We start from the raw sequence: 26,245 nt of genomic DNA, 5'->3' as shown, positions 1-26,245 counted from the left end.
CAGTGACTTTGGCATGAGAAAGAAATACTGTCTTGGAAGGGGCTGAACTGGAAGAGGGGTGCTATGAAGTTACACAGAGGAGGCAATACGGGAGGAGAACCCCCTTTTCCACCACGGAAAAATTTTTGTTCATCCTTCAAGGCTCACCAGTGCCTGGCTAAACCAGTTGTCAAAATCAGGCACCTGCTTGGCGGTGTTCTAAGACCCTGGGATGCACCTGTCCATCAAGGACCATCAGTAGTGTTCTCCTGGGGTGTGTCCTCTGGGAGCGTAGGCGCCAGCATGCTAAGGGGCCACATCTTTGAATCCTGGGTTTCTAGGGCACGGTGTGTAGCAAGCAAATGATTGTATAGTGAGAAATACAAATAACGCAGCCGATGCCCAGTGGGAATCCTGTGCTGCCGTGACACTGTGGTGGGCGGGGCTTGCAGAAAAGGCTCCAGGAACTGTGGTGCCGGAGAGACGAGAACCAGCCCGTGGAAAATGCTTTAAAACGTGGCTTTGTGCCATGGAAGCTGGGCTTAAAATCTTTTGGTTTATGAGCAGAAAGGTGACGTGGTGAAATTTGGTGTGTAGAAACTGGCTTGGGAGCCTGCTAAGGTTCAGATGCCATCTCAGTACATCAGGGTGGCCCTGACTTTCCTCACTTTCCACATGTTCCAGATGCTGCCTCTGCCTCTGCCTTTGGGGACAGAGCTCATGGTCCGGCCAGGGCTTCCTGTTGCAATAAGTGGGGTGGGGGGTAGGAATATTCTGGATTTTTTTCAGTTTACCAATTAATAATTCCCTATTTTATTCATCTGATTTTAGGTAAAGAGCATTTTTGACTCATTTCCTCTCTGAAGTGTTGGCTCCCAAACTTTTTTAGCTTGCATTAGCCTTAAGTAAACAACTGGATGATATCGCCATCTAGTGGCTTGACAAAAGAACTGTTCCTCCCCATACGTCCTTAGGCATGAAAGAAAAAAAAAAGTAACGCAATGTTTTGAAGCATAGTATTAGGACTTACATTTGAAGGATTATATTATGATAAGCACGCACCAGGACTGTTTCTGTTAAACTACACATCGTTTCTCACCCTTCCTTTTCAGCATCACAATACTTAGCCCTAGTTTTCCAGCACCCTCAGGGTACACACGACACCGGTGTTTTGTAAAGGTTTGGACACTGGTTGTACTGTTGGTACCAAAAATATTTGAGGGGTCAGAAACTGGGTTCAAGGACTAAAACATCAGCTTTGATTTACTCTCCCTGTGGGAGGGAGACTGGGGGCAGGAGACGTATTTACTCCAACACAGTCCCCTCCTCTGTGTGGGGAGCTCGGTGTCTCTTTTCCTGTTATTTCATATGCGTGCACAGGGGCACAGATGTTAACCACTGGAACAGATCTCCGTAGTACTGAGAGTGGAGGTACTGAGACTCTGCTCACACTGGCCAGTGTGGAGTTCCAGGTCAAATGTGTGGTGGAAACCTGATTCCTGGACCAGAGCTCTCGGCCTCTGATGAAACAGGAGGCTGTGGGGGGGGGTGGGGGAGTAGCTGCTGATGGACAGATTCATGCTGGCTAAATTCGTACCACTCGCTCTGAACCAGTGTTCCCCCAGCAAAGCTACCCTCTCCTAAGTCAGGAGTCATTCATACCAATATGGACATGAGGGGACAGGTAAAGAAACTGGCTTCAAATGAGAAATCGGACTCTATTAACTGTCTCCAAGATACTTGGATGCATGGTCTCAGTGAAGTAGTTAGATTTTTGAAGTGCTGGAAAAATTGCGATCTGGAGCTAAATAAAACTTTATTGCTTTCTACAAATTCAGGCTTCTATGGGACAGATGGGTTTGGAGAGAGGGCCGAGAGACAGTAAGTAGATGAGGGGACATGTCAAAATCCAGTCTCAAGACCACCAGAGCAATCTCAACAGATGAGATTAAAATAACGGAATTGCGAATCTGTTTAATGTCCCCTTTTCTATGTTGCACAATTGTTGGGAGCGTGAGCAGTGGGAAACCAAGACACAAACCAAGCCATCTGGTTCCTTTGATGGCCTACAGCTTACCTGTCGGTAGCTGCAGTGGTGATGTATCAGGATGCCAGCCCGACTTTCCTTGGTAAAGCATCTCAGGAACCGTTTCCTACAAAGAGAAGTCCAGACATTTCAACACACAGGGCTTAGTCTACAGCTTCCTCCAGCTGTTTCATCTTGCACCGCTTCCTGCCTCTTGCCTCCTAAGACCACCAGATGTAGTTTTCCGTGGCACATCTTGCTTGTTTACACCTCTGATGACTTCCTTTGGGACTGTCACCCTTCCTCTGCTCCTATGGAGACACTCTACTTGTCTTTCACGATCACACTCACGTGGCACACTTAGGATACTTTCATCTGATCTAAACTCACATTTAGACATTGTCTCCCCTGGGTGGCTGTGCTTCTCACTGGACATCTCTGTCACAGCATTTAACGACTTCAGTGAATTCATATGTTTAGTGTTGATTTCCTTCCAGTAGACTCTGTGCTCTTGAGCATAAACCCAAACACAGAACAGAGGCTAAATCCACAGTTGCTGATTGAGTGGCGACTTCCTTGGGATTGTGTGTACTGGAAATTGTTCTTCTTTTTTTTTTTTTTTTAAATAAAATTCTGTTTTTTTTAAGGTTTATTTTATTTATTGTGTATAACATATTCTGCCTATATACAGGTCTGCAGGCCAGAAGAGGGCACCAGATCCCATTACAGATGATTGTGAGCCACCATGTGGTTGCTGGGAATTGAACTCAGGACCTTTAGATGAGCAGGCAGTGCTCTTAACCACTGAGCCATCTCTCCAGCCCCGGAAATCGTTATTCTTAAGTTCTTCTTCCCACTGTTCCTTTTCCTCCAGCTTGACTATTGTCCGGTCGGGTGTCTCTCTCTTGATTATCTTCATCATGCCTGCATGATGTGAACCGGGACTTAGTGACGTCATAGGATGCTGCTGCAGCACTGTGATGCAGAGCTGTGTGCTGCGGACCGGGTTGTTCTGAATGGCTTCTCCATCATGATCAGATTTTGCCTGATGAATATCGCATAGAACTTCCTTGTGCAGCCAGGGGATTCCTGTCTGATCCATCTCTCCCTTCTCCCACCTAAAGCTACCACACACCCAAGAGTGGGTGGTGGGACTGTGGATGGATCTTATTGAGATCTGTAGTAACCCACCTGCTTTCCAAGAAGCTGCATTTCCCTCCAGCTGAAAGGGGAAGGGTAACTTTCTTCAGCCCCCTCCTAGAAGTACCCTAGTCACATGATAGCTGCAGAGTTCAGCGCTCAGCAAGTTGTTATACCTGGAATTCACGAGCACTGCTCCTCTTCCACTGAAAAAACCCACACTCCTGCATACAAGTTGCAGGCCTTGGCATTTGTCACGAGGCATGTAAGGGCTGTCATGTGCCTGGACTTCTGGACTTGCTAGTGACAGTTGTGTAAATGACTGAGTAGATGCCATCTCAACACCGAGAAAGACGCACATTACCCTTTTCAGCGAATCCCTTTTGTGTGACCATTCGGTTCCATTTAATAAACTGCCTCTGTGAAAACAGCTTACCCTAGTGCTAGAGGCAGCCAGTGGTTCTCATTTAAATGTGGGTGTGTCTAACTTTTATGAGCATCCAGCTTTTGTGCCCCACTCACTAGGATTGCTTTAAAGAAGTGATTTCATTTAAATTCTTGTCATTTCTCTTTATGCCATATTTTGGAAATAAGTGTGTGTGTGTGTGTGTGTGTGTGTGTGTGAGAGAGAGAGAGAGAGAGAGAGAGAGAGAGAGAGAGAGAGAGAGAGAGAGTCCAAGCCTGGTGTGGTTCTCAGTCACTTTTCTTTGTCTCTCTTTGGTGGCCGGGCCTCTCACTGAACTTGGAGCTCCCTGATTTGGCTGGGCTGGTTGACCAACAAGCTCCTGGACTATGCCTGTCCACCTCTCTGGTGTTGTGATCTAAGTGTGTGCCTGGCTTTTTAATGTGACTTCTTCACCCTTTCATAGAAAGTACTTTGTCTATTGTCCTACCCAAAATGATTCTTTAACAGAAGCCAAGTCTATTCATGCCTGGAGGTAGCCAAACACTGTTGCGTGGGTTACTCCTGCCAAGTCCAGGGATGCTGGTCCAGTAGACGGATCTGAGAATAGACTCTCTGGGGCATAGGAGGAACAACTTGCCAGGCTTTGTAGGCTTTCCTCTCTTGAAGGATAGATACATTGAGATAATTAGGTGTTCCAGTGAACATAGATTTAAAATGAGCAAAAGTGAAACCGTGCAGCCAATCAGTTCTTTTATAGAAATTTTAGGTTAAGCAAAATAACTTCCCTGTGCTTTGTATTTTCCTTTCTTGAAAGCCGTTAATTATCTCACATTGTGTGCATAACGGAAGCAGCTGAAATTGAGACATGCACTCCACCGTAGCAGAGGTGCGAAGGCATTATTAACATCAGCCACTCATGCCGCCTTAGGAATCAAAACCAGAAAAATTGACTCCCTATCCAGTTAGTGGGATGTGTTCTGAAAATTAGTTGGTCATTAAAGAGATGCTTATGTTACCTACTTAACATACAATGTGATCGAAATAACCTTGAGTGTACTTGGTAGCAGGTCTCGCATGGAAAGAAAGAAATTGGGGTCCATGTTGCTGGTGTGATGTCCCCAAATCCATGTTTGTGTTTGATAGGGAACAAAATCTATATCATTTGGTGAGGCTGAAGGAGGTGTTCTGATAGTTAAGAGTGGAATGTTATTCCCAAAACTACAGTAAGCCTGTAAGAGCGCGGGACTTTAAGATAACAGGAACAAAGGGGCTGCATTGACTCCCGTGCAGACTGACACCTTCGTGAGATAATTGGGAACCACAGGGTGACCCCTTGCCAGCTAGTGTAATCGAACAAATAGATTAACAAAGGGCAGAGAAGAAAGGGAGCAGCTGTGCCCAGGTCTCTCTTGTGCCACCCGCTGTGCTAGATGCAGAGCCGTCAGTGAGTCGGCGACTCCCTAATCACCCGGGATGGGAAGCCTCCCTTCTCATCTGCATACTGCACCTGTGCACCTGTGCCGGATTCTGGGCGCTCCGGGCACACAGAGCAGATCCTTAGCTCTCGTCCCACCGGCTCAAGCAAATACTATTGCTGTGATTGGTAAGAGTGAGCTATTCTGCTCAGTTTTAAAGCTCTGTTGATACCGGTTAATTCAAAAGAGATCATTTGTTTCTTTCTTTCCTTCGGTGCACATCCACGCTACCTTTGGTCTGTCCCCAGTGGTCGCCTCTGTGAATATCATGGTTTCTTAAACCCAGAGGACTGAGAAGAGTTAGGAGGAGCTGACAGACACATGTAGCTCAGAAAGAGTCAAAATAGGTTATGACAGTATTAGTTGATTAATAATGACAGCCCACATCATTTAACATTAAACTTTAATGTTCAGATTACTGTTGTCCACATATAATATGAATTAAGGGTAATATTGACTAGTTATGAATTTATTAAAATAATTTTTCTCTGTGAAGATAAAGAATAAATGAAAGCATATATATATATATATAAGTTAGTAATATATATTATACATATATTTTTTATTTTTTGATACAGGCTGTTACTGTGTAATCCAAACTGGATTTGAATTCATAATCCTTGTCTTCATTAAATGATATCTTAAATACTAAAATTATGGGCCTGGGTCATAACATAAAATGTTTTTGTGAAATATTACACTTTCATTTCTTCTGTTAAATGACACAGGCTAGCTGCTTTCCCGTATGGGCTTTTGCCATTACATTGTGACACCAAACTCTTAATACTGATCATTAAGCCCATATCACATGTTACTGCAATCAAACCTTGTAGAAGTGGGCACTCTCCACTCCATGTTAAAGAGAGCATATGATGAAGTGAAATTATCCACATGGAACAAGCATCTCACCTGGACCTACGCCCTGTGTGTATCTACTGTCAAAGCCCATGACTTTAACTACTGTTCTGTTATTTCAAGGATTTGCTTAGCTTTCGTGTGTGTGTGTGTGTGTGTGCGCATGCACACACATGCTCGCGCATGCCAAGGCCACAGGCACCAGATCCTCTTTGAGGGGCTTGAGTGAGTTATGTGTGATTGTGAGCTGCCTAGTGAGTTCTAGGAATGGAATGGAGGACCTCTGCAGGAACGGTATGTATAATAAGCCCTGTGCTGTATCTCCAGAGCCCTTAAGAGAGAATGATTGGGTTTAATTTTCTAGTTTGGGAAGCTTTGTTTCTTATGTATGTTATGTTATGTTTGTATGTATGTGTGTATGCATATGTGTATGTATGTATTTACTTATTTGTTCATTCCTTTATAGGGAACCAAAGTCCTACAGATGTTCATGTGGTACCTGAATCCACGGCAAGTCTTCGATCTTTCTCAGGAAGGGCCAAAAGATGCGTAAGTTTGGAATCCCTCCCCACCATGGACCTTCTGAATTTGGGGCAAATGAGGACAGTAGGATTGGGGGTCAAGGTTATTTATTATCTTAGGATCTGCTGAAGTTTTTCTGTTCACCTCTTAGCAACTTTCTGGCCTGTATTTTGCTTTGCTTGAAATTTTCTAATGCCCCACCCACCCACCGTCACTGCATTTATTTCCATCAAACCGCTGTCTGAGTAATTGTTGGGTTAGTGCTTGCTTCTCCTCTGCTTGCTGCTTGTGTATGTAGGGCTAAAACTTTTTCTCAGCAAGTCAGGGAACAAGGAAGGGCTCCTTGCCCTTCTGTTTATCCATGTCTGTTTTGGAGATGCGTTTCAACAGAAATCTAAGTTTATAACCAAGGGGTCAACGTATGTTAAGAATAAACATTTGATCTGGAAAGATTGTGTGTGGGTGAATGCATCCAGAATGTGTCTGTGGGGGTAATGGAGAGAGGAGAAGAAAGAAGAGAGAGGAGAAGGAAAGATGGATGCATAAATGGATGGATGGATGGATGGATGAATGGAGTGGGGGATGGAGGGATAGGAAGTATTGAGATTAACCAGATGTAGCTTTGAATGCCTCAGTGCAGTGAGACAGGCATTTTAATTTCTCTTCCCTTTCTATATTTATGTGTTTAGTTAGAAGTGTTGAAAATTAGGTCTAAGGGTACATGACCCAGTATGGCGACATTGCTGATGCCATTTGCTTCCCTGTCCTAGACCTGTTACATTACTACGATAGTTGTGGCGACAGGAGATGGTGCCTACTCTTATAAATAGTGATGGCAGAGAAAAAGAGCTGTCAATACGGATGGTTTCTGGAACATATTATTCCTACACAAAATGGGGAAATTAAATATTCTAAATTTGTAAGGAAACAAGTATTACGGAACACCTTTCTACCGTTCCATTACTCTGTACATTCTTCACCACCAAGGTCTCATAAGACTTCTTGACTTTCATGTTTGTTAAAGAACTGCTTCCTGACTTTAAAGTAAAAATCTGCCCCTCTGGCTTGCGGTCATTTGGATTTTATATTTATTAAGGTTTTTTTTTAATCACTTAAACTGTACCTTACGTAGATGTTGCATAAGGGTCAGAGCAGAACAAGGAATCTTTCCAGGAAAACCCACACTATTGTATATGAGTAGATGGTGTTTCCCAGAGCAGAGCTGTCCACACCTGCCTTCAGCAGGAGGCTCCGCAAGGCCTAATGACTGTGTTGAGATTGCAATCAGAAAGATAAATGATCTGACCCCAAGCGGGCACATTCAAAGTAAAGGCAAGCCCACTGATGTCCCCCACGTTGGGCTGGCAGGGAGGAAAGGCTGAGTGGGCGGGTGGCTCAGGTAGTGACGACAGCAGCGAGCCTGCTCCATCTTCTTGAAAGTGTCTAGGATAAAGAGAGGATTCAAAAGATAAAAAGACTCAAGAAAAGCTAATCAAAATTCAATAAGGAGGAAATACATAAAGACTACTGATTATCAACTAATTGGGGCTTTTTCTGAGAAAGGAGAAGGAAGAATAATAGGAAGTGAAAAGAAGAAAGGCAGTAAAAAACTGGGGAGGAAGATCATGTGGGTTGGCAGGACGGTGGAGAATTATGGGAAGACCGGAGGACTCCTGTTCCCATCCCCATGCTGGTCCTATAACACCAGCATCTGCTTCTGGCTTCTGACCTAATGTGGGTGTTGGTTTGCCTTGGTTCTGTGGTAATGGGTAGCTCACACGTGTCCTCGGTGGGTAGTGCCCACTCATTTTGCCCTGTGGTACCTCTCTGCAGAGAACCATGTGCTTGCTCACTCTGTCCTCCGTTTTCCCTCCAGGCTGGAGTTGTACAGGAAGGTACCAAATCTGCGAATTCTGGCCTGCGGTGGGGATGGAACGGTAGGTCCTTGAAAGAGAATCCATTCGCTCCCTCACCTGTCTATCTTCCTGATGGGATTTCCTGCGGGAGATTTCTCTCTTCAGTTCAAGTCTTTCCAGTGCCCCTGCATGGATTCCTGTCTGTCTGATGAGAATCATAACCCCTCAGGTTGAGAAGGGCATAGCTGTCATGGGGCCATGCTCAGCCTTCTACAGCCTGCTCCCTCACCTGCACTGCCCCATCTTCTGTTGCAGGGTAAGGACATTGCCATCCCTGGGGTCAAAGATTTCCACAGAAGGCTAAATTCTTTTGCAAATACAAGCTCGCATTTTTCCATTTATCTCTTCATAACTGTGGTTTATTAATCCAATTTATTTTTAAGCCCATATGTAAAAACAAGAATACTACCACCAGCCCTTGGTCACTGTTGGTCATTTCTGAGAGCAGTTTCTTATAAGGTCAAATGCTCCCTCATCATGGTTTTGATTAACTTTCCCCACAGACCTGTTCTCTATTTGGATGTCTTTCGAGAAACGTTTATTGCAGCTGCCCCTTTTAAGTTGGGCTGCATTCCTGCAGTGGACGTCTTTAGTTCCTTGTTCCGTCTGGAGCCTTTGTCAGATGGATAGTAGAATCAATCAATCAATCAAAAGGCAAATAAATAAATGTAAAGTGTTGATAGACAAGACTCTCAGAAGCTGCTCCGTTGCTGCCTAATGATGTCACAGACCGATAGTAAAATGAGGAGCTATGATCGTCCCCATGCAAGCAGAATATGGTCCTGCGGATCAAATTCAGTCACCAGGCTTGTGTGTCAAGCGCTTGTCTCACTGAGACGTCTACCCGGATCACCCCACCCTGCCTTTGACTGCTTGTCTTACTTTTTTTAAAATTTTGATCTTTAGTTTAACACTTAGTCTTTAATTTCGTTGTGGATTTTCAGTTAAAGGATTTCTGTGGGTTTTTGCTTGCTTGTTTTTATTTCCTTACGGTACAATGAAGGAGATGGCTCAGCAGATGAAGGTGCTTGCCGCCAAGTTCAGTTCCTGGGACCCACACGCTGGAAGGAGAAACATTACTCTCAAAATTTGGCCTCTGTCTTCACGCGCATTGTGGCACGTGCAAGGTGCACACCTGTTCACTCGTGCCCTCTCGCTCCTCTCCCTGCCTTTCTCGCAGACGCTCACACAAACAGTAAAACAATAAAATTCTTTCATCTTTGTTGTTTCTCTCTGCCTTGTCTTGAGTTTCCTCCAAACAGCTGTTTTTAAATCTCCAGTCTACAAATTGGCTCATCCCAATTTCTACGGCCACCTCTTTGTGCTTTCTTTTTACAGTAGGTGAGACCGTGGCTTCCTGACAGCTCTTGGTGATGGCTTGTGACGTCATCTGAGCACTGCCGCTGCAGGCTTTGGGTTGTGTTTGCCTGTCCTTGGAGACACACTTAGCCTGCTCCTCACCCCTGCAGCTGCTTTTGTAGTTGGTTCCTGCATTCACCCTCAGTGTGTTGTCACAGTTCTACCACTAGAGGGCAGTCTAAGACCATGTTTCTTCTAATCCTCCTGGTACATAGTTCAGTTTGAACCAAGTGCTAACCTAGAAAGAGTAATCCACTCCCAAACCTCTCTGTAGATCTAGGCTTCGCCTAAACTTATCCATGGAAACTTGCCTCTCGTCACAGAGAGACCAGCACCAGGTCCTTAAGGGGTCATCCACACTGCAAAACTGTTTCCTATGGTGAGCTCACAGTCTGTCGAGACAGAACTGGGGTAGCACCAAGGTCCGTGATGCTATGAGCTGTGAATGGTTGACATAGACTTGGCCTAACACAACTAGAACCAGCTGCAACTGATGCTGGCCCAAATGGAAGTCTGATCGACAGGGGCCGTGTGTCACTGTTGGCATCAAGGTAGATCTAGAGGCTCTTTGGCTAACAAAGGCATGGGAGTAGAAGCTTTTCAATCTTTCTCAGTGTCCTGGCTGGCACTGGGTTCCAAAGCTTAGTGCTAAACTAACTAATGTGCTCTGTCATCAGCAAGTGAACTCTTACTCCCCACGAGGCTGGTCAAGGTTGGAGTAGCATTGCTAACACAGTTTCTAATGCCAGTTTTAGGTTTGGGTTGTACTTAAGTCCTTGAGCTAAAAAGGTCGGTGCAGTCTCAGGCGTGAGGCCTTTGCCACAGCCAAAGAGGATGCAGAGCAAAATATGAGTCTTCATAGTGAGCCTCAAGGTAAGTGTCGACACAGTGGTGCTGATGCAGGACTAGGGCTCCATCTTTGAGCACTGGCTTGGGAATGGGCCTTGCTGCCTCAAATCTGAGGTCAGAGTCTGGGTCTTGTCCACCAGGATGGATACAAGCTGGGTCACCCCTGAATCTTACAACCACGGGGACCCATGAAATCTTAGGGCATCCCAGACCAGTGCTAAGATTGGCAGTGGGGCAGGCCAAGACTTGAGTCTGTCCCTCTGGAGTACTGTTCTGTTTCAGATGCTGGGATGATGTTAGTTGGTGAGCGCTAGCTTGGTTGTGGGAACTTTGATTTTTGCCTGGTACGAGAACCCATTGTCAGAGACTGAGTACTGGGCTCTAAGGCAAAGTCTGTGCTAGCTTTCATGCCCCGCCAGCAGGTTGAGTCTGGCTTCTACTGCCTGAGGTCAGAGAGCGGAGTCACAGTGGTGACATAGAGCGGAAGTGAGGGGATTTTTGTCTTACAACTGGTTCTGTTCTGGTGAGACTGATAGTGAGACTGAGCTCTAGCACCGCACGGCCAAGAAGCTCCCCCCCATGTCCCAATGCAGAGATTGTAAAGTATACACCACCCACCATTCCCTACGTGTTATGGGAATTGGAGCTCCAGCTGGGGTCCTCGTGCTGGTGCAGCCAGCGCTGTACCTGCTGAGCCATCATCCCAGCCCCTCGTTTGTCTTTATCTTCAAGGAAAGTATAGAATTGGCTCGGATGCTCCTGCTTACCGTGTCTCAAATCTCCCCTTGGCCTCTGCCTTTGTGTCCTTGGCAAAGGTGAAGGCCAATCAGGGCAGAATGTGCGTCTGGGTACCGTTCTTCTGGATGTGGAGTCTGACGGTTCAGAATCGAAGGATGTTTTATGCACCGTCTGTGGTCTTCCCTCCAGCTCCCTAATTTTGATGTTTTATTCTTGAAGGTAGCCACAGAATCCACTCTCGTAGGCCGGGAGTCTTGGACACCGCGCTGAGTGCATAGTATATGCCAGTGAATGAAACTGGAATAGGGTACGTCGGTGGTTCTTCTGCTTCGTCAAGATGTTTGGTGTAATAGCCTAGTTGAGAAAATAGTGTTTGCCTTTCTTCAAGATTTACAGTTATTAGCTTGTAAAGTCCTTTATGTCGTGTTGCAGAAAAGAAAACATATGTGCTTAAGCGTGTGCTGGTTAGGTTTTTTTTTTTTTTAAATCAATTTGACACAAACCTAGACGGATCTGGGAATAGGGATTCTTAATTGAGAACATGCTTACATTAGAAGGCCTGTTGACAAGCCTGTGAGATATTGCCTTGATTAGTGGTTGATGTGGGAAGGCCCAGCCCACTGTGGGCAGTGCCACCCCTGGCTCGGTGGTCCTGGGTTGTAGGAGAAAGAAGGCTGCACAAGCCAGCAAGCCCCCCACCCCGGAGCAAGCTAAGATGCTCCACCCCACCTTGGTCTCTGCATCAGTTTCTGCTTTCAGGTTGTTGCCTTCTGCCCTCTCTGAGTTCCTGTCATGGCGTCTCTCAAGGATGAACTGTGATTGAGATGCACCAGCGAAATAAACCTTTTCCTTCCCCAAGTTGCTTTTGATCCCGGTGTCTTTCACAGCAGCAGACGACTGTAGTGAGGGGCTGCAGGCAGGCCTGCTTTTCATCCTGCCCAGCTCCCGCATGGCTAGCTTAGCCCCAGAAATAATAACACACAAGTTATATTCATTTAAACACTGCCTGGCCCATTATCTCTAGAGAGTTAGTTACTGACTAACTCTCATATCTTGATATTAACCCATTTCTAATAATCTCGTGGTAGCACCATGAGGTAGTGGCTTACCGGAAAAGATTCAGCATGTCTGACCTGGTGGCTGGCTCCATGGCTTCTGCCTCATTGCCCTCTTCCCAGCATTCTGTTCTGTTTACTCCGCCTACCTAATTTTCTGTCCTATCAAAGGGCCAAGGCAGTCTCTTTATTGACCAATGAAAATAACACAATAGACAGATAACCCTCCTCCATCAGACGACAACACCATCCTGTCTTTCCCTAATTGTATTTCGTGATAGATTTCCTCCCACAATGCCTGCTAACTCTGCAGTGCTTACAAGTCCTGTTGGGGATATATTAGCACAGAGTAAAAAGGTCGTGGTCCCTTTCTTTCTACTCTAAGGGGGTCACAGCTGATGTCCAGAGCATATGATAAACAAGCAGAAAAAATTGTGGCGAATTTATTTAATCCAAGTTTTATTGACAAGGGGTGCTTTCGTTTGAGGACTTAAAGATGTAGGAACAATGAACTGCTCCTCTGCTAAGATTTTCTGAAGACCAATCAATGGTCTTGGGTTGGAGGGGGACACCCAGCAAGGATGCCTATTCAGATCCTTCTTGGACTCTGTAGCCTTCCTTCCTCCCAGGAGTGGGGCATGACCCCTTCTGCACGTGGGTCTTCTGCTCTCCTGTCAGATGAGGCAGATCAGAACTTTTATGGCCGGCTCCTGGGCAGAAAGGCGGGGGAAGATTAGAGTTGTGTTTTTAAACTCTATCGATTGCTTTAGGGCAAGGGGTTCCAGCTTTTGAACCCCCTCAGTGAGGAGGAGTTCTCATTTCTGTGACTCCCCCTGGGAAGAGTGAGGGAGCCACGGAGGAAAGTCAGGGCGAAGTCTTTACTGTCTGCGTCTTTCATATCAACGCACCCAGCATGCCACAGTGAGGCTGGGCGAGCATTTTCCAAGTTCCAAACTAGAACTTCATTTTATATGAAGAATTCTATCCAGATGACTCCTCTGGTACTAGATCCAGAATACTCTTTGTTGTATCACCAACTCGTGGGCTATGTTTAATGCAAGGTGAAACTCATTGTGAGTTGGCCGCCGTTATCTTCCTTACCTCAGAATCTGTCTTCCTCGGTGACTTCAGCTCCCCGCTCTCCCCTTTTCTCCTCTAAGTCTCAGGGAGCTAGACAGAACTTGAGGACATATCTGGGGACATGGACTCAAGTTCTTTATTAAGTTACATGCAGCGCCTACTCGGGGTTCCTAAGCTGCAGACCCTTCCTGACTGGTGCACCTCACATCCCACCCCACCCTGTCCACCACTCACCCATCCCCCTGTATCCACCGCTCCCCTGCACCCACCTCCTGCTGGTCCCCCTATCCTCACCCCTTCGCTGTGTTCTCTCCTAGGCAGATACAGATATGAAACTCAGAGTTAGGTCATATAGTACTGAACTTTCTCCCCAGTCAGGTATGTATTTTAAAGGATGGGATTTTAATCTTTACGCGATAGGAAGTGAGCCAAGCCCCAACCCTTGTGAGATAGTTATGAACCTTGAGCTAAAGTCCTGAAGAAAACTGAAAAAAAAATGATAGAAGAAAAGAAGGAAAGTTACAAGTTTGTTCTGTCAAGAAAACAAACAGCAAATAGAGTTTCAGGTCAGAGCCAGACATAAACTTTAAGAGGAAACTGAGCAGTTAACATTTGTTGGAGACCAGGAAATGATGGTGTCTTCAAGAAAGCAATGCCAATAGGGCGTTCAGAAAAAAACAAAACAAAACAAACAACAAAAAAACACAAAGCAAACAAAGAGGAAAACAGAGCCGTGAATGGAACTGTGTCACGTCGTGAGAACTGCCAACAGGAGATTCGGCCCCAGCACCGGCGCCTGTGGACCTCCCTGCTGTCGTCACTGCTTCCTCTGCTGTGTGTGGCGTGGTCTTCTCTGCCGTCTTCTTGCCGTTCACATCGCGGTCAATGACCGCTTCACAACCCTGAGTATGTCTTAGCGTGCTGGGCTCCTTTTCCTCATAGGGACTTTATCTGTGCTTCTAACTTCAGTGTTCTTGTTCTGACTCACACTACACCAGTAATTTGTGCTCGGAGTGCATGGCCACTTGTAATTGTCACGTCTAGAATGAAAGCAGCATGTGTACCCTGGGCATTTCATAGACTCATCGGATTTGTCCCACCGGTGAGAACAACAGCTTAATGTCGCTACTATAATAAACTCAGTTTTACGTCATGCTTTTTCCACGTTAAAATGAGGTGTTTGTGAGGATATATGAAGTTTCGAAATATTTATCATTTGGGATCGACGGTTTGGAATGTGAAGTTTTTCAAATTTTTATGTGTGTGAATGTTTTGCCTGCATGTACGCATGTTTACCGTGTTCATGCCTGGTGATGGCAGAAGCCAAGGCATCGACTCCCCTGGACCTGGGGATCTGGAGAGTTGTGAGCCACTACATGGGCGCTGGGAACGAAACCCTGGTCCTCCAGAAGAGAGAGAAGCCGGGGTCCTTAACTTGCTGAGCCATCGCTCCAATCTCTGCAATGTGAAACTTTTTGTTTCGCACAGAGGCAGAATTTGTAGAAAGAGACAGCCTAGTGGGTCCACGAGGGAAAATTGCAAGCTTGAAGCAAGTGGAGTGGGATTCTCAGTGCGCTGGGTCCATATTTGACTTGAGATCTGCTGCCTTCAGTTAGGGAGCACATCCATCACTGTCGATGCTGTGAGAATTCTATAAAGTGGTGACGAGATTGAAGCAGGAGACACAGATGGAACATTTCTGGCTGCTGCTGTTGCTGACATGCTAATCATGAACCATGGCAAGTGTGTGACATGTTATGCAACACGTGAAAGTTTGTATTATTTTCGGGAGAAGTTTTTAGGCTTCGATATCGGTTGTTGTGACTGTATGCACGCAAGGGAGAGAGAGCGATCTCTCCTTCCCAAATGCCCTCGGAACTAGATATGGAAAGACAGCTTTCCCACTGTTCCTCTGATGTTGTCAACCTGCAGAGCCAACTCTTGAGATCTCTAGAGTTCCTCAAAGCCAGAGGTGCAGTAACTCAGAACACCGCTCTTCAGGGGCATTGCGGTTAAACCGTATTTGCAGTTTGACTCTCTCTAGAAGGCGTTTTTAAGAGGAAAATTAAAAAGAATTGGGCGAATTTTGTGTCATGTTTCATTGGAAATTTATAGAAAGTACCCCAACATGCAAGATATAAATGCCCTGTGACGCTTTCGTGCGCTACTTTCAGTGTCTTTGAAATCTGCAGATAGACAACACACCCAGTGTGGCTCTGCCATTCAGTGGCTGGTGGCTTCATCTCCAGATAGCACAGCTGTGGCCTCTTTGCAACTGATTTGTCCACATCCTAGGCAGATCGCTGTGTGTCAGCTAGTATGGCTTTGTCATTGATCCCTAGACTGAGATAAGGCCTAGAAACTAGAAGTCATCACTGTTTGGCCAGGTTGTAGATTCGTGTCTTTACACACTACCCGTGCCCTGTGCTGCTTCCTTGGCTTGCTCGTGGAAGAGCACATGAAGTCAGCGACTTCTGCCAACGGCACCCCAACTGTGGCTTCCGATAGAATCGCCTGTGAAGTCTGTCCTCCTAGCTCCTGACTTGGGGGAAGTGGGCAGGACCATCTAGTTCACCTTTACCTACTCTGAAGTCATATTAGATAAGTACAAGTATATTGACATTTGCCATTCATTTCATATTTAACTTCTTGTTTATTTTACTTTCGGTCAAGAGTTGCAGGTGACCCCTATATCTGAATGGGTGGGGACACAGGGCAGAAATTATACAGACAAGACCATATGATGGCCTCCCTTCCTCCCTTGGCCTCTGGCTCTCTGTCTTCCACCCTCCCTGATAAAGCACTTTGGGTCCTCAGCATGCCTTCATCGGCATTAGGGAGTGGCTGAATAAACTTTATTTTGTCTTGATTATCTCCCCTGGTTTAATTTTAATCACATTTCTTTAGTTTATGAAGCCCATAAAAATATGCTAAAAGTTAAGCATATAAAATGTTGAAAGAAAAAATGATAGTTTCACTCTCCCTTGCCATCTATGGGCGGTTGGTTTTAAGACCCCTTGTGGATACTGGCTGATGTACAAACCTTGATGTTGAATGATGTCACGTTTGTGTGGAAACTACATGCGTTCTTGTGTACACCTCAAGTCCTCTCTAGACTATGCATAACCCCTTATGCTTGGTAACTGTTGCATGAGTAGCTGCATGGTGGCAAGAAGAAAGCATGTGCCTGCAGTGAAGACATGAATACCTTAGTCCAGTGTTTTAAATCCCTGGTACAGAACCCCCAGGATCTAGAGTCTAGAGACAGAGGGCTAAGGCTTACTGTGTACCTGTCAGAGTCCAATACTGTGCCTTACTTTTCTTTGAGAGCAGAGGAAGGTCGCTGTCCTTCTCCCTTGGTCTCCCAATACCTGCGTCCTTCACTCTTTTCTGCTGCATACAAGACAGCCAGTGTGTGCCTGTTCTATTAGAGGAAAGTGCCAGGTCACCGTCACCCGCACCCCTCCGTCCCATCTGATGTCAGCGCGCCGCGGAAGGCAGATATTCCTTGGTGCCCTTCTGGGACAGCGAGAGCGGAGCACAGGCAGGTGGTGGCAGCATTGGCCAGCTGCTCTTGCAGTGCTGTGCCTGCTCAGGCGAGAGGCGAGGCGGGAGGGCCTGGTGTTCTCAATCTGCCAATCCTGCTGGCCCCGGTGAAGGGAGGGCGGAACTCTGCAAGCTGGAGATGCTTTGGCTCAGTCCGGATAACTTTCTCCACCGGCTTGGGGAAAGTATACTAAGCGCTGTCTGTTGCCCTGAATTAGACAATGGGTTGGAGAAGTGCTAGCGGGCCGGCGCAGATAATTTGGGGAACATGAAAGCTCAATAACACGGAGAGCCTAGGTGAAAGCTTATCGTCTTATTTCGGGGGTCATGGCAACAGATGACCTCTGATTACAACCAGGGGAGCAGACCCTGTCCCATCCCCCCAAAAAACCATCTCTGGGACCTGAAGATCTTTTATGTAATTTTGTTTTGTTGTCATAAGGACAAACACATAGGGTGTTACCCGTGATCCTTCATTTCTCCATCTGCGGTGACGTATCTGTGTCCATCTCTTCTCAACGGCCTCTTCCTGTTACAGGGAAGCTTGGCTTCTGGTGTTATTTGTAGTCTGCAAAAGACAGACTTTGTGGTTTAAAGGCAGACGAAGGTGAGGCGTCCGGTGGTCAAGTGTAGGGCTCAACTTCCTTCAAGAAGAGTAGAGGGGAGATTTCCTCTTCCTTGTGCTTCTAGGAAGCGACCTTCACTGCTGCAGTGGGCGGCCGGGACGACAAGCGCTGCTGGGTGTAGCCGCTAATGGTAGGCTGCGTTTCCTGCCTGTCAGGCCTGCTCAGAGCGCAGTCTCCATGCTCGATAGAGAAGCGACAGTAAAGGGCAGGCACAGTTGCTCTCTGTTTTACAGACGAGGAAGGCGTGTGCTGAGTGACGTGTCTATTCCAGTGCCCACCGGAGCTCGGTGGCAATGTCAGTGTCCCTCTCCGGTTCCCGTGCCCTCTGCCCCGATGCTGGGCTGCCTTCTGGGCAACTGGATGATGAGTAGTAACAGTATACTTCTTGAAAAGGGAGGGAGGGGAATAAACCAAAACCATGTGGGACTGCTCCAAGGGTAGATGCTGCTTCACCTCAGCCAGAGGGCCATCTGTGTGACCATGGGCGCCCGTGAGAATAACAAGACACTGAAAGTGTTGTCAAAGGCATATGATGTCATTTGATGAGGACAATAGCAATGAAATGCAAGGTGGCCCGCTCGGAGTCAAGGAAAATGACTTGATCCACGAAATAAGGTGGTTGAAATACACACATGCACACATACACCCAGGTGCATGTACACACGCACGTGAACACACACATACGCACAGGCACAAACAGGTACACGCCCATACATAATACACGCACATCCAGTTTGTAAAGTAAAAAAGTCTTTGTGTGCGCGTCTGAAGAATTAGGCTCAGTCCTTTGGAGACGAGGATACAAAATCCTCAAGCCCCCAGGGCTCTGTGTGGAGCTGAGCGCAGATCAAGCAGTGCTCTTGGGAAACTCTGAGAAAACAGACAGCAGCTAAGCCTAAGAAGGTTTGATTGGCAACGGTACACTCATCACGGGAAGTCACGGGACGCTTCTCAAAGTCGTTTGGAACTTTGCGGTTTGTGGCTAATCCTCTTACTTTCTCATCCCTTTCAGTTGAGTCTTCCAGTGATTTAGAATTTTCCTTTGTAGGCTCGTGTTCAGAGGCAGTTGTTGGCTTTTCACCTCCTATCTCTGCTTCTTTTCCTTACAGAGCAGTTTGAGAGTTATCAGACTTGAGCTGTGTTTGCTATAGGTAGCGAAGGCTCCCATGCTGGAAAGACAGTCCTGGGTGACTGGGTGGTTGGCCTGTTTGCCAGTCAGAGCCTTTCTCAGTTTCTTCCGGATATAACAGGCCACAGTCATCTTCAATTGGTCCCAACCTTCCTTTCTGTCTAGAGGGCGGACACTGGGGCCAGTTCAGCCTCCTACCAGCGGGGGGTGTGTTCATTCCTTTTTATTAGACTGAGAGCAAACTGGAGTCCTCCAGTCCTTCTAAGATCTGGAGGCAGGCTGCTCTAAGCCTCTACCTCACCTGTGATACTTTGTGTTTTATGGATGGACCAAGAAGATAAGTCGTTCCCACCGCTTTCCTCTGTCACTGCTGTGTTTATAGGAAAACTGGATGTTTCAAGGGTAAAGTAATATAACTATCTTCCCAGAGGAAACAGAGACATAGGCTTCCTAAAATAAGACCCAATTTCTTCCTTAAATCTGAGCCAGAAAAGAGAGTGAGTGACTATCTCCGAGAGAAGTTTTAGGGAAGCTCCCATTTTCTTCTCTGGATTGGTTGTTGAATTATCTTCTGAGTTCTATTGCATATATACAGAGCTGGTTTTTTTTCTCAGTGCTGTGTGTGTGTGCATGCCTTGAGCAGCCTGGGTGCTTGTCCCCTCTTTGGTGACCTTCCACTTGCTTCCTGAAGTTTACAAGAACTTTAAGCCCTCGTTGTGTCTAGTGTCCTTCCGGTGGTACCCGAATGACATCTACCACTGCCGTGAGACCTGACTTAGCATCTGAAACACTTACTGGGACTATGTGTGCAAGAAGAGCTAAAGAAACCCAGGTCACAACTGAAGGATGATCCAGAAGTGACTTATGACACTTACAAGGGGCTGTATTTTTAATGTATTACATTTAGTGTGCTGTTCTTGAAAGCAAGCATGCCTCTGGCTCCTATGGCGGATAGCAAGGCTTGCATCCTGGGATGCCTTGGAGGAGAAAGGGTTTCAGATGGAGTTGTAGGTCCTCTCACAAAGCCTCTGAATTTGCTGTGGAAAAATCACAAGGTCTTTCTGGGTCTAGGGAAAAATCTGTAGGTTATATGGATTTGATTTATCATTTTTGATCCTCTGTTTTTTCCCCCCGTTTTTCTTTTTCTGAGGTAGGAGTTACTCTCAGTCTGTCACCCAGGCTGGTTTTGAACTCCTAAACCCGAGCAATCCTCCCTGCTTTAGGCTCCTGGATAGATGGGACTACAGAAAAGTGCTACCACACCTGGCTTTGAGTCATTTGTTTCTGAGCTTTCTCTAGTTCCAGAGATGCCAAAAATCACACATTGCTGCCTCTAACACAGGCCATTTCTAGAACTGAGTTTAGTATTATCGATTTGTTTATTCATTTTTGTGGTGCTAGGAACTGAACCCAGGGCTTTGGGCATGCCTAGCAGGCGATTTACCATTGATCAATATTCCAGACACTTCCTTATTTTCTTTTGTCTTGAGATGGCGTCTCATACATTGCCTAGGCTAGCCTCGTTTGCCATCTTTCTCCCTCAGCCCCCTGAGGAGTTTGGCTCTGTAGGCATGTGCCAGCATGCTCGCTCAGTTATGCTCATCTCTTTGTGGAAACTTACCACTCTGCAGTAGTGAAGAGACTCGCCTCACTGCCTGGTGTTATCAATCTTACCTAATTATGAATGGCAGTTCTAATGTATGAATGACGCAACACTAATGGCACTTCCCCATTCAACTCTCTTATAAAGTGGAAACTAAAATTAAACTATCTTACAGAGTCTTGTTATGTTAACACTATGAATGACTTCATCCTGACATTTTGAAGTTTAATAATGTAATTTGTTAAATAATTTTGCTCGAGGATGGCATGGAGATTGTAATCGGTGTACCATCTTTTATTAATGTGAACGCTGAGGGCAGCCATTTTCTTTGATCTAGCACAGCTCTCCTCGTTAATCTCTTTATTTCAGTTGCTGTGCTCTGTTGTGCATGTAGTTGGTGGTGCTCATTAAATGCACTGCTAGCATGTTGTTTTTGAAAACAATCGTGACACTCATGTACGTGTAGAATAACAATGTGTCACTATTTTGCTGAACTCTTGAATGAACCAGTGAGATAATAAAGTTCATCTATCATTGAAGAGTAGGCCAAGAATTATGTAGTTTATAGCAAGACTTTTTCCCCCTAAATTCAAGATAAAATTGGTTAGTATGCAATGGGGTAACTGGAGCCGTCACTTTTGAAGTCATCTCTCTGTGAGTGTAGTTGCGCTGTGAGAGCCATAGCTGAAGCTTCTTAGGGGCACCTACGGAACATGGGTCTGTGTGATGTCATGAAGATTTGTAGGTTTCTTTTTGCTACTCTTGGGCTTGGAGCTGTTTGTCTAAATTGTAATACAGCTATATTCAAAGCATGATTTCTCCTAGAACAAAAGTTAAGTGGAACACGTGATCCTAGTCTGCAAGTATGTACTTTCTGCCTAAATTTATATTAGATGATACGTCCATGCATGATTATGTTTTCAGAGTGAAACATTAAAGAGACTATAGGAACAGTGAAGAAAACACTATGAGTTTCTTAAACGATGCTGTGGAGGGCTGTCATCTAGTCCGTGCCCACACGGGCCGTAGACCAGGCTCTGGTCTGTACATGCATTGCCGTTTACGCTGTAAATGATCCCGTGAGGTGGGGATCATTATCTCATTTTGAAAATCAGATGAATAAGTCTCTGTGAAGTTATGCAATTTAAAATCAAGGTTCTGCGGCCTGTCTGAGCCAGGTCTAACATTTAGTCTGATTCTGAGGTTTATATCCTCTCTGGTGCTCCGTTATACTACCCCTCTAAATAGCCTTAAATTCTCCTACACTTTAAAGTGCATATCTAGATAAACATGCAGATGAATGGGTCCCAATTTGCTTATATAATAGAGCGTGCGTAAAGCGGTCTTTTTCCTATTAAAGGGTTGACCATTTTGAAACCACTTGAAGTAAGCTGACTTTCTGCTCCCTGACGGCTGGATTAAATATGCGGTTTAAGAATCCTGACCTTTCCAGCCTCCTCTTGTAGGTTCTTTCTTGGTGACTTATTGTCTTTCTTTTCTCTCTTCTGGTCCCCCATGTGTCTGCAGGTGGGCTGGATCCTCTCCATCCTGGATGAGCTGCAGCTGAGCCCACAGCCTCCTGTGGGGGTGCTTCCACTGGGGACTGGGAATGACCTGGCTCGGACGCTCAACTGGGGAGGGGTAAGAACTGGAGGTGGCTGCTCCTACTCTGGAGGAGCAAACCGTACCCCCAGACCACTCTGTGCTCACTGCTAGAAGCAGTAGGTTGCTGCTGTCACCCAGGAACAAGTGAGACATGGGGCTCAAGTTGCCTGTTGGTTTGTAGCTTCTTCAGTTTAAACTGAATGGAAGGCGGGAGCCTTATATGAATCAAACACATCCTTAGTACACAGCTCGGGTGGTTGTTGGGCTGGCCTCAAGTGTTCATGGGAAACCATCTTGCAGATTTGTCGTCATCCTAACCCTTAGCCCTGGCCGTAACTGCAAATCTGGTTTGGACTCCAGACCTATTATTTGAGACAGGCACTACTGCTTTTGAATTTTCTGATTTTCTGATCATGGTTATCGTAGCTTTGAGGATTCCAGTATGTCCTGTTGTTCTTCCTGTGCTGACTCATTCTCTGGAAGTTGTGAGGGAAGACCATCCCCCCACCCCCTGTCACTAACTGAATATTCTTTGTACATATTTACCTTACTGTACTAATATTTAAGAAGCTACTAACATACCCAGCCCAGGAGCTATTAGCATTAAAAGCTGCTGGGGGTAGTCATTTTTCTTCAGTGATGTAGTCCCTGGTAAATAGCTCATACTCCAGCTAATGACCCCACATCCAAGAAGCTCTAATTAAACTCGGTGGACCATTAGGAAAAAGACATGAAAATTAGAAAGGGACTTGGGAAGAGGAAGAGGTCGGAGGGAGTGAAAGGAGAATAGCAGGGCGGTGGGGTGGGGGGGGGGGGAGTAAGACCAAAATACAATATATACATGTAGGAAATAGTGGGAGGATATTTTTTTTTCCTTTTCTGTTTTGGTTTTTTGAGATAGGATTTCTCTGTGTAGCTTTGGAGCCTGTCCTGGTACTAGTTCTGTAGACCAGCCTGGTCTCGAACTCACAGAGATCTGCCTGCCCCTGCCTCCCGAGTGCTGGGATTAAAGGCATGCGCCACTGCTGCCTAGCTTAAAATATTTTTAAAAGACACTAACATGTTTGCTTGCCAACTTCCTAAGACGCCCTTCTTAGGCCATTCATTGCCTGGCCTCCGTTTTGTAGGGCAGTGATGTTCAGATCCATGGCCGACACTGAGCTGACCCTGTAGCAGAATTAACCTAGCAAAGTATTTTTTGTTGTTCTGTTTTGCTTTACTTCTTTTTCTTTTTACGTAGCTGATACAAAAACAAAGACTCTTACATGAAACAACTAGCCCATTACTTGTGTCAATTTCTCCTATCCAAATCCAGCGACCTTGACTCACCACACGGTCCCTAACAGCTCTCCAGGAGAGCAGCTCTCTCATCAGCCCTGCTGCTGGGCTGACTTGCCTCAGGCCGCAGGTGGTGGCATCCCAACACGAGATCAGGGATTGGTGAATGAGATAGGACCTTCTGTCTTCCTTCAAGCTCACTCTCTTTCCCACACACACTTGTGTATGGCCTCCAATTTCTCCAGCGTGGAAATCTTGCTGTTTACTCGAGTCAAAGCAGCTGTCCAGCACATGCCCGCTGGTTCTTGGTGCCTTCGCTTAGATCAGGCAAAGCTAGTTCCTGCATTTGACCTTCTTTTAAGTGTTCTCCTTAACATACCTAAATGGGTGAAACAGCTCACTCTTCCAGCCTTTGCGTTTTAAAACCAGCAGGAATATGACTGACTCCGAATTGCTTTGGTATGGCATTGATTGTGGCTCTCTGATCCAGACAGCAAGAGTCTGTGCTCTGATTCTGTCCTCAGGGCTACACCGATGAGCCTGTTTCTAAGATCTTGTGCCAGGTAGAAGATGGAACTATTGTACAGCTGGACCGCTGGAACCTCCATGTGGAGAGAAACCCGGACTTGCCACCAGAAGAACTTGAAGATGGCGTGTGTAAGGTTAGAAGTTCTTCCCTTGGGGGCCAGAGTGGCGGCTCGGCAGTGGACAGAGCTCACTGCTCCCGCAGAGGGCTGGAGTTCAGTTCCCAGCTCTTGGCTTTGGTGGCTCACAGTTGCCTGGGACTCTAGCTCTAGGGGATCTGGCATCCTCTTCTGACCTCTGTAGACGCTTGCATGAATGTGGACACACATCTATGCATACAAATTAATAGAAATAGTAGTAAACTGAGAGAGAGAGAAGACTGATTGATTGATTCTTCTTCCACTGATGGAACACAATAAGACACACATTCTTTAAGACACATTCATGGGCTCCTGCCTTCCAGAAGATAACAGGATAGCATCGGGATTCTGGCTCTTGAGGCTTCGGGTATACTGTCACCACCTCCCTGCCTGATCCCTCTCGACAGACCCTTCAGGATTCAGATGTTATCCTTTGTCCAGAGCTCAGGGACCTGTCCTCTCTCTCAGCTCCACACTAGGGAAACATGTAAACATTTGTTAATCTCTTGAGCTAGATGCATACAGCTTACAAGGAGATGGAATACATGTATGTTCCTAAGCACATGACCTACCAGGAGGAGGAAAACCTTAGACCTTGCTGGCCTGATAACAAACAGCTCTCTCTGTAGCCAATCTGCTTGGGGCTTGAGATGGCCTAAATAAGTAGTCTGTCTTGGTGTTTCCTTTTGGTGAGTGAGCTTTTATGGTAAAAAAAAAAAAAAACCCCAAAAAACCAAAAAAACGACCTAACCCAAACAAAGGCCATTGCTGTAAATAACGTGTAGCTGTAAATAACGCTTCAGCACTTGAGTGTAATTTCTCACCTGGATCTCTGAGTAACTTGGTTTGTCACTGCATAGACATATCCCCCAAGTAAATCCTTGCTTTTTGTCCGTAATACTGCGCCTGCCATTTTGTAGACTTAAGAGTCTCCTGGCACACTTGTTACGATGAAAATTATGTCTCTCTTCAGAGACATGGAGTAAGTTAATGCAAGGATGAGGCCCCCGCAACTGCACCTCAAGTAGCATCCTTGCTAGTTTGGATCCATCCACTGAGCCCACGGTTATTGTCCACCGCGTCCCAGATGATGATGTTAGATACACAAGTGTTGTCTTTGGCTTAACCATCTCTCCTCATCTCCTTTGTTTTTTTTTCATCTAAATTCCACCCTTGAAGCTAATAAATCTTCTATTAGACATCAGGATTGTTCCCTTGAAACTGAGTTCCCAACTGAACGTTGTTTAAACATAAGCATATGTGATTCCTTTAACTATGTATTTGACTCAATTGAGATTGGATAGAAAACCACCGAAGTAGAAGGAGGGGGACCTTCTATGGAAGTGGAAAATTTCAGGCCCTTCTGCTAAATGTGGAGTGGCGGGGCCTACAATTTAACTCTTTTCCAAAACACTTGAGAAATGGAAAGTCTTCTTGATGCAGCCAGAGAACGTCAATCCAGATAATTAAAGGGCTTTGGGAATGGAGTTTGGGGATATGTAGAAAATTGGGGCACATTTTCCTGGAAAATGTGAATACCTTAAAAACAAACTTAAATTGGGATATTGCTTAGGGAATTGTGACCAGATGTTTTCCTTAGCTATCAGTTGCTGCTAAGACATGGGTTAGAATTGTAGCCAAAGTAATATAAATGGTAGAATGTTTTTGTGCTTTTGGCATGGTCACCATGCTGTCCTTATAGGGGCTGGGGTTTTGTTTAAGTACAGGGACTGGACTTTCTCAAATATGAAGCCAGAAGGGTTAGACGTGCTTTTGGCATCTCTGTGTAGCTTGAGTTCCTCTGCTCTGTAGTCTGTTGAAACCAATTCTAAAACTAAGGGCTGATACAGCTCCTGACACATCAAGGCCTAGTCTTAGGGTCTTCAATGCAGGGTCCCCCTTTCTCTTCATCCGAGACAGACATCAAGGCTGTCCTCTTCTGCCCGCTTTTAATGGGTTAATGTTTTCCCTGCAGCTTACCAGGAACTCTTCATGATAAGTAAGAAGTATGTACACACTCTAACAAATGACTTTGAAACTTCCAAGGTTTCAACACATATTTTTAATAGCAAAAGGGTGCAATTTGGTTTGGGACATAAAGCTGACAATTATCTAGGGATGTTGTCTCTTTAAATTTTGCATTTATCCTGCATTTTGAACCATGGGAAGAAATGTGGGGAATTAACCTTTCCTTTCTTGCACTTTCTGTGTGCTATTCTGGATGTTCTCATATTGAACTGAAGCTTTTAGATGACATCATGTTTGCAATTTCAGTCAGGGCTCTCAGGCTTCATGGTGTTCTTTCTTACTGGCTCACAAGAAAAGCCAGGGACTGAAAGGAGAAAAAGAATTATGTGTTCTCTGTATGGTTGAATGGTTGTCATATTAAAGTT

At 45.7% G+C, this 26,245-nt stretch overlaps 1 protein-coding gene across 6 annotated transcripts in view; it reads left to right on the top strand.

Annotated features, from left to right (window-relative positions):
- Dgki (diacylglycerol kinase iota) overlaps window positions 1-26,245 on the top strand; it is a 455,950-nt gene that overhangs the window by 231,238 nt on the left and 198,467 nt on the right. For all 6 annotated transcript variants that reach the window (XM_085683757.2, XM_085683755.2, XM_085683753.2 and 3 more), the window contains 4 exons: window positions 6,348-6,430; window positions 8,280-8,340; window positions 21,832-21,945; window positions 23,712-23,849. In XM_085683757.2, the coding sequence (XP_085539883.1) occupies window positions 6,348-6,430; window positions 8,280-8,340; window positions 21,832-21,945; window positions 23,712-23,849 (396 nt within the window). The remainder of the gene's footprint in view (window positions 1-6,347; window positions 6,431-8,279; window positions 8,341-21,831; window positions 21,946-23,711; window positions 23,850-26,245) is intronic.

This window comes from Myodes glareolus, chromosome 25 (genome assembly GCF_982192425.1).
Source record: "Myodes glareolus chromosome 25, mMyoGla1.1, whole genome shotgun sequence".
Lineage (NCBI taxonomy): Eukaryota > Metazoa > Chordata > Mammalia > Rodentia > Cricetidae > Myodes > Myodes glareolus.
This window is presented reverse-complemented; position numbering and strand designations above follow the sequence as displayed.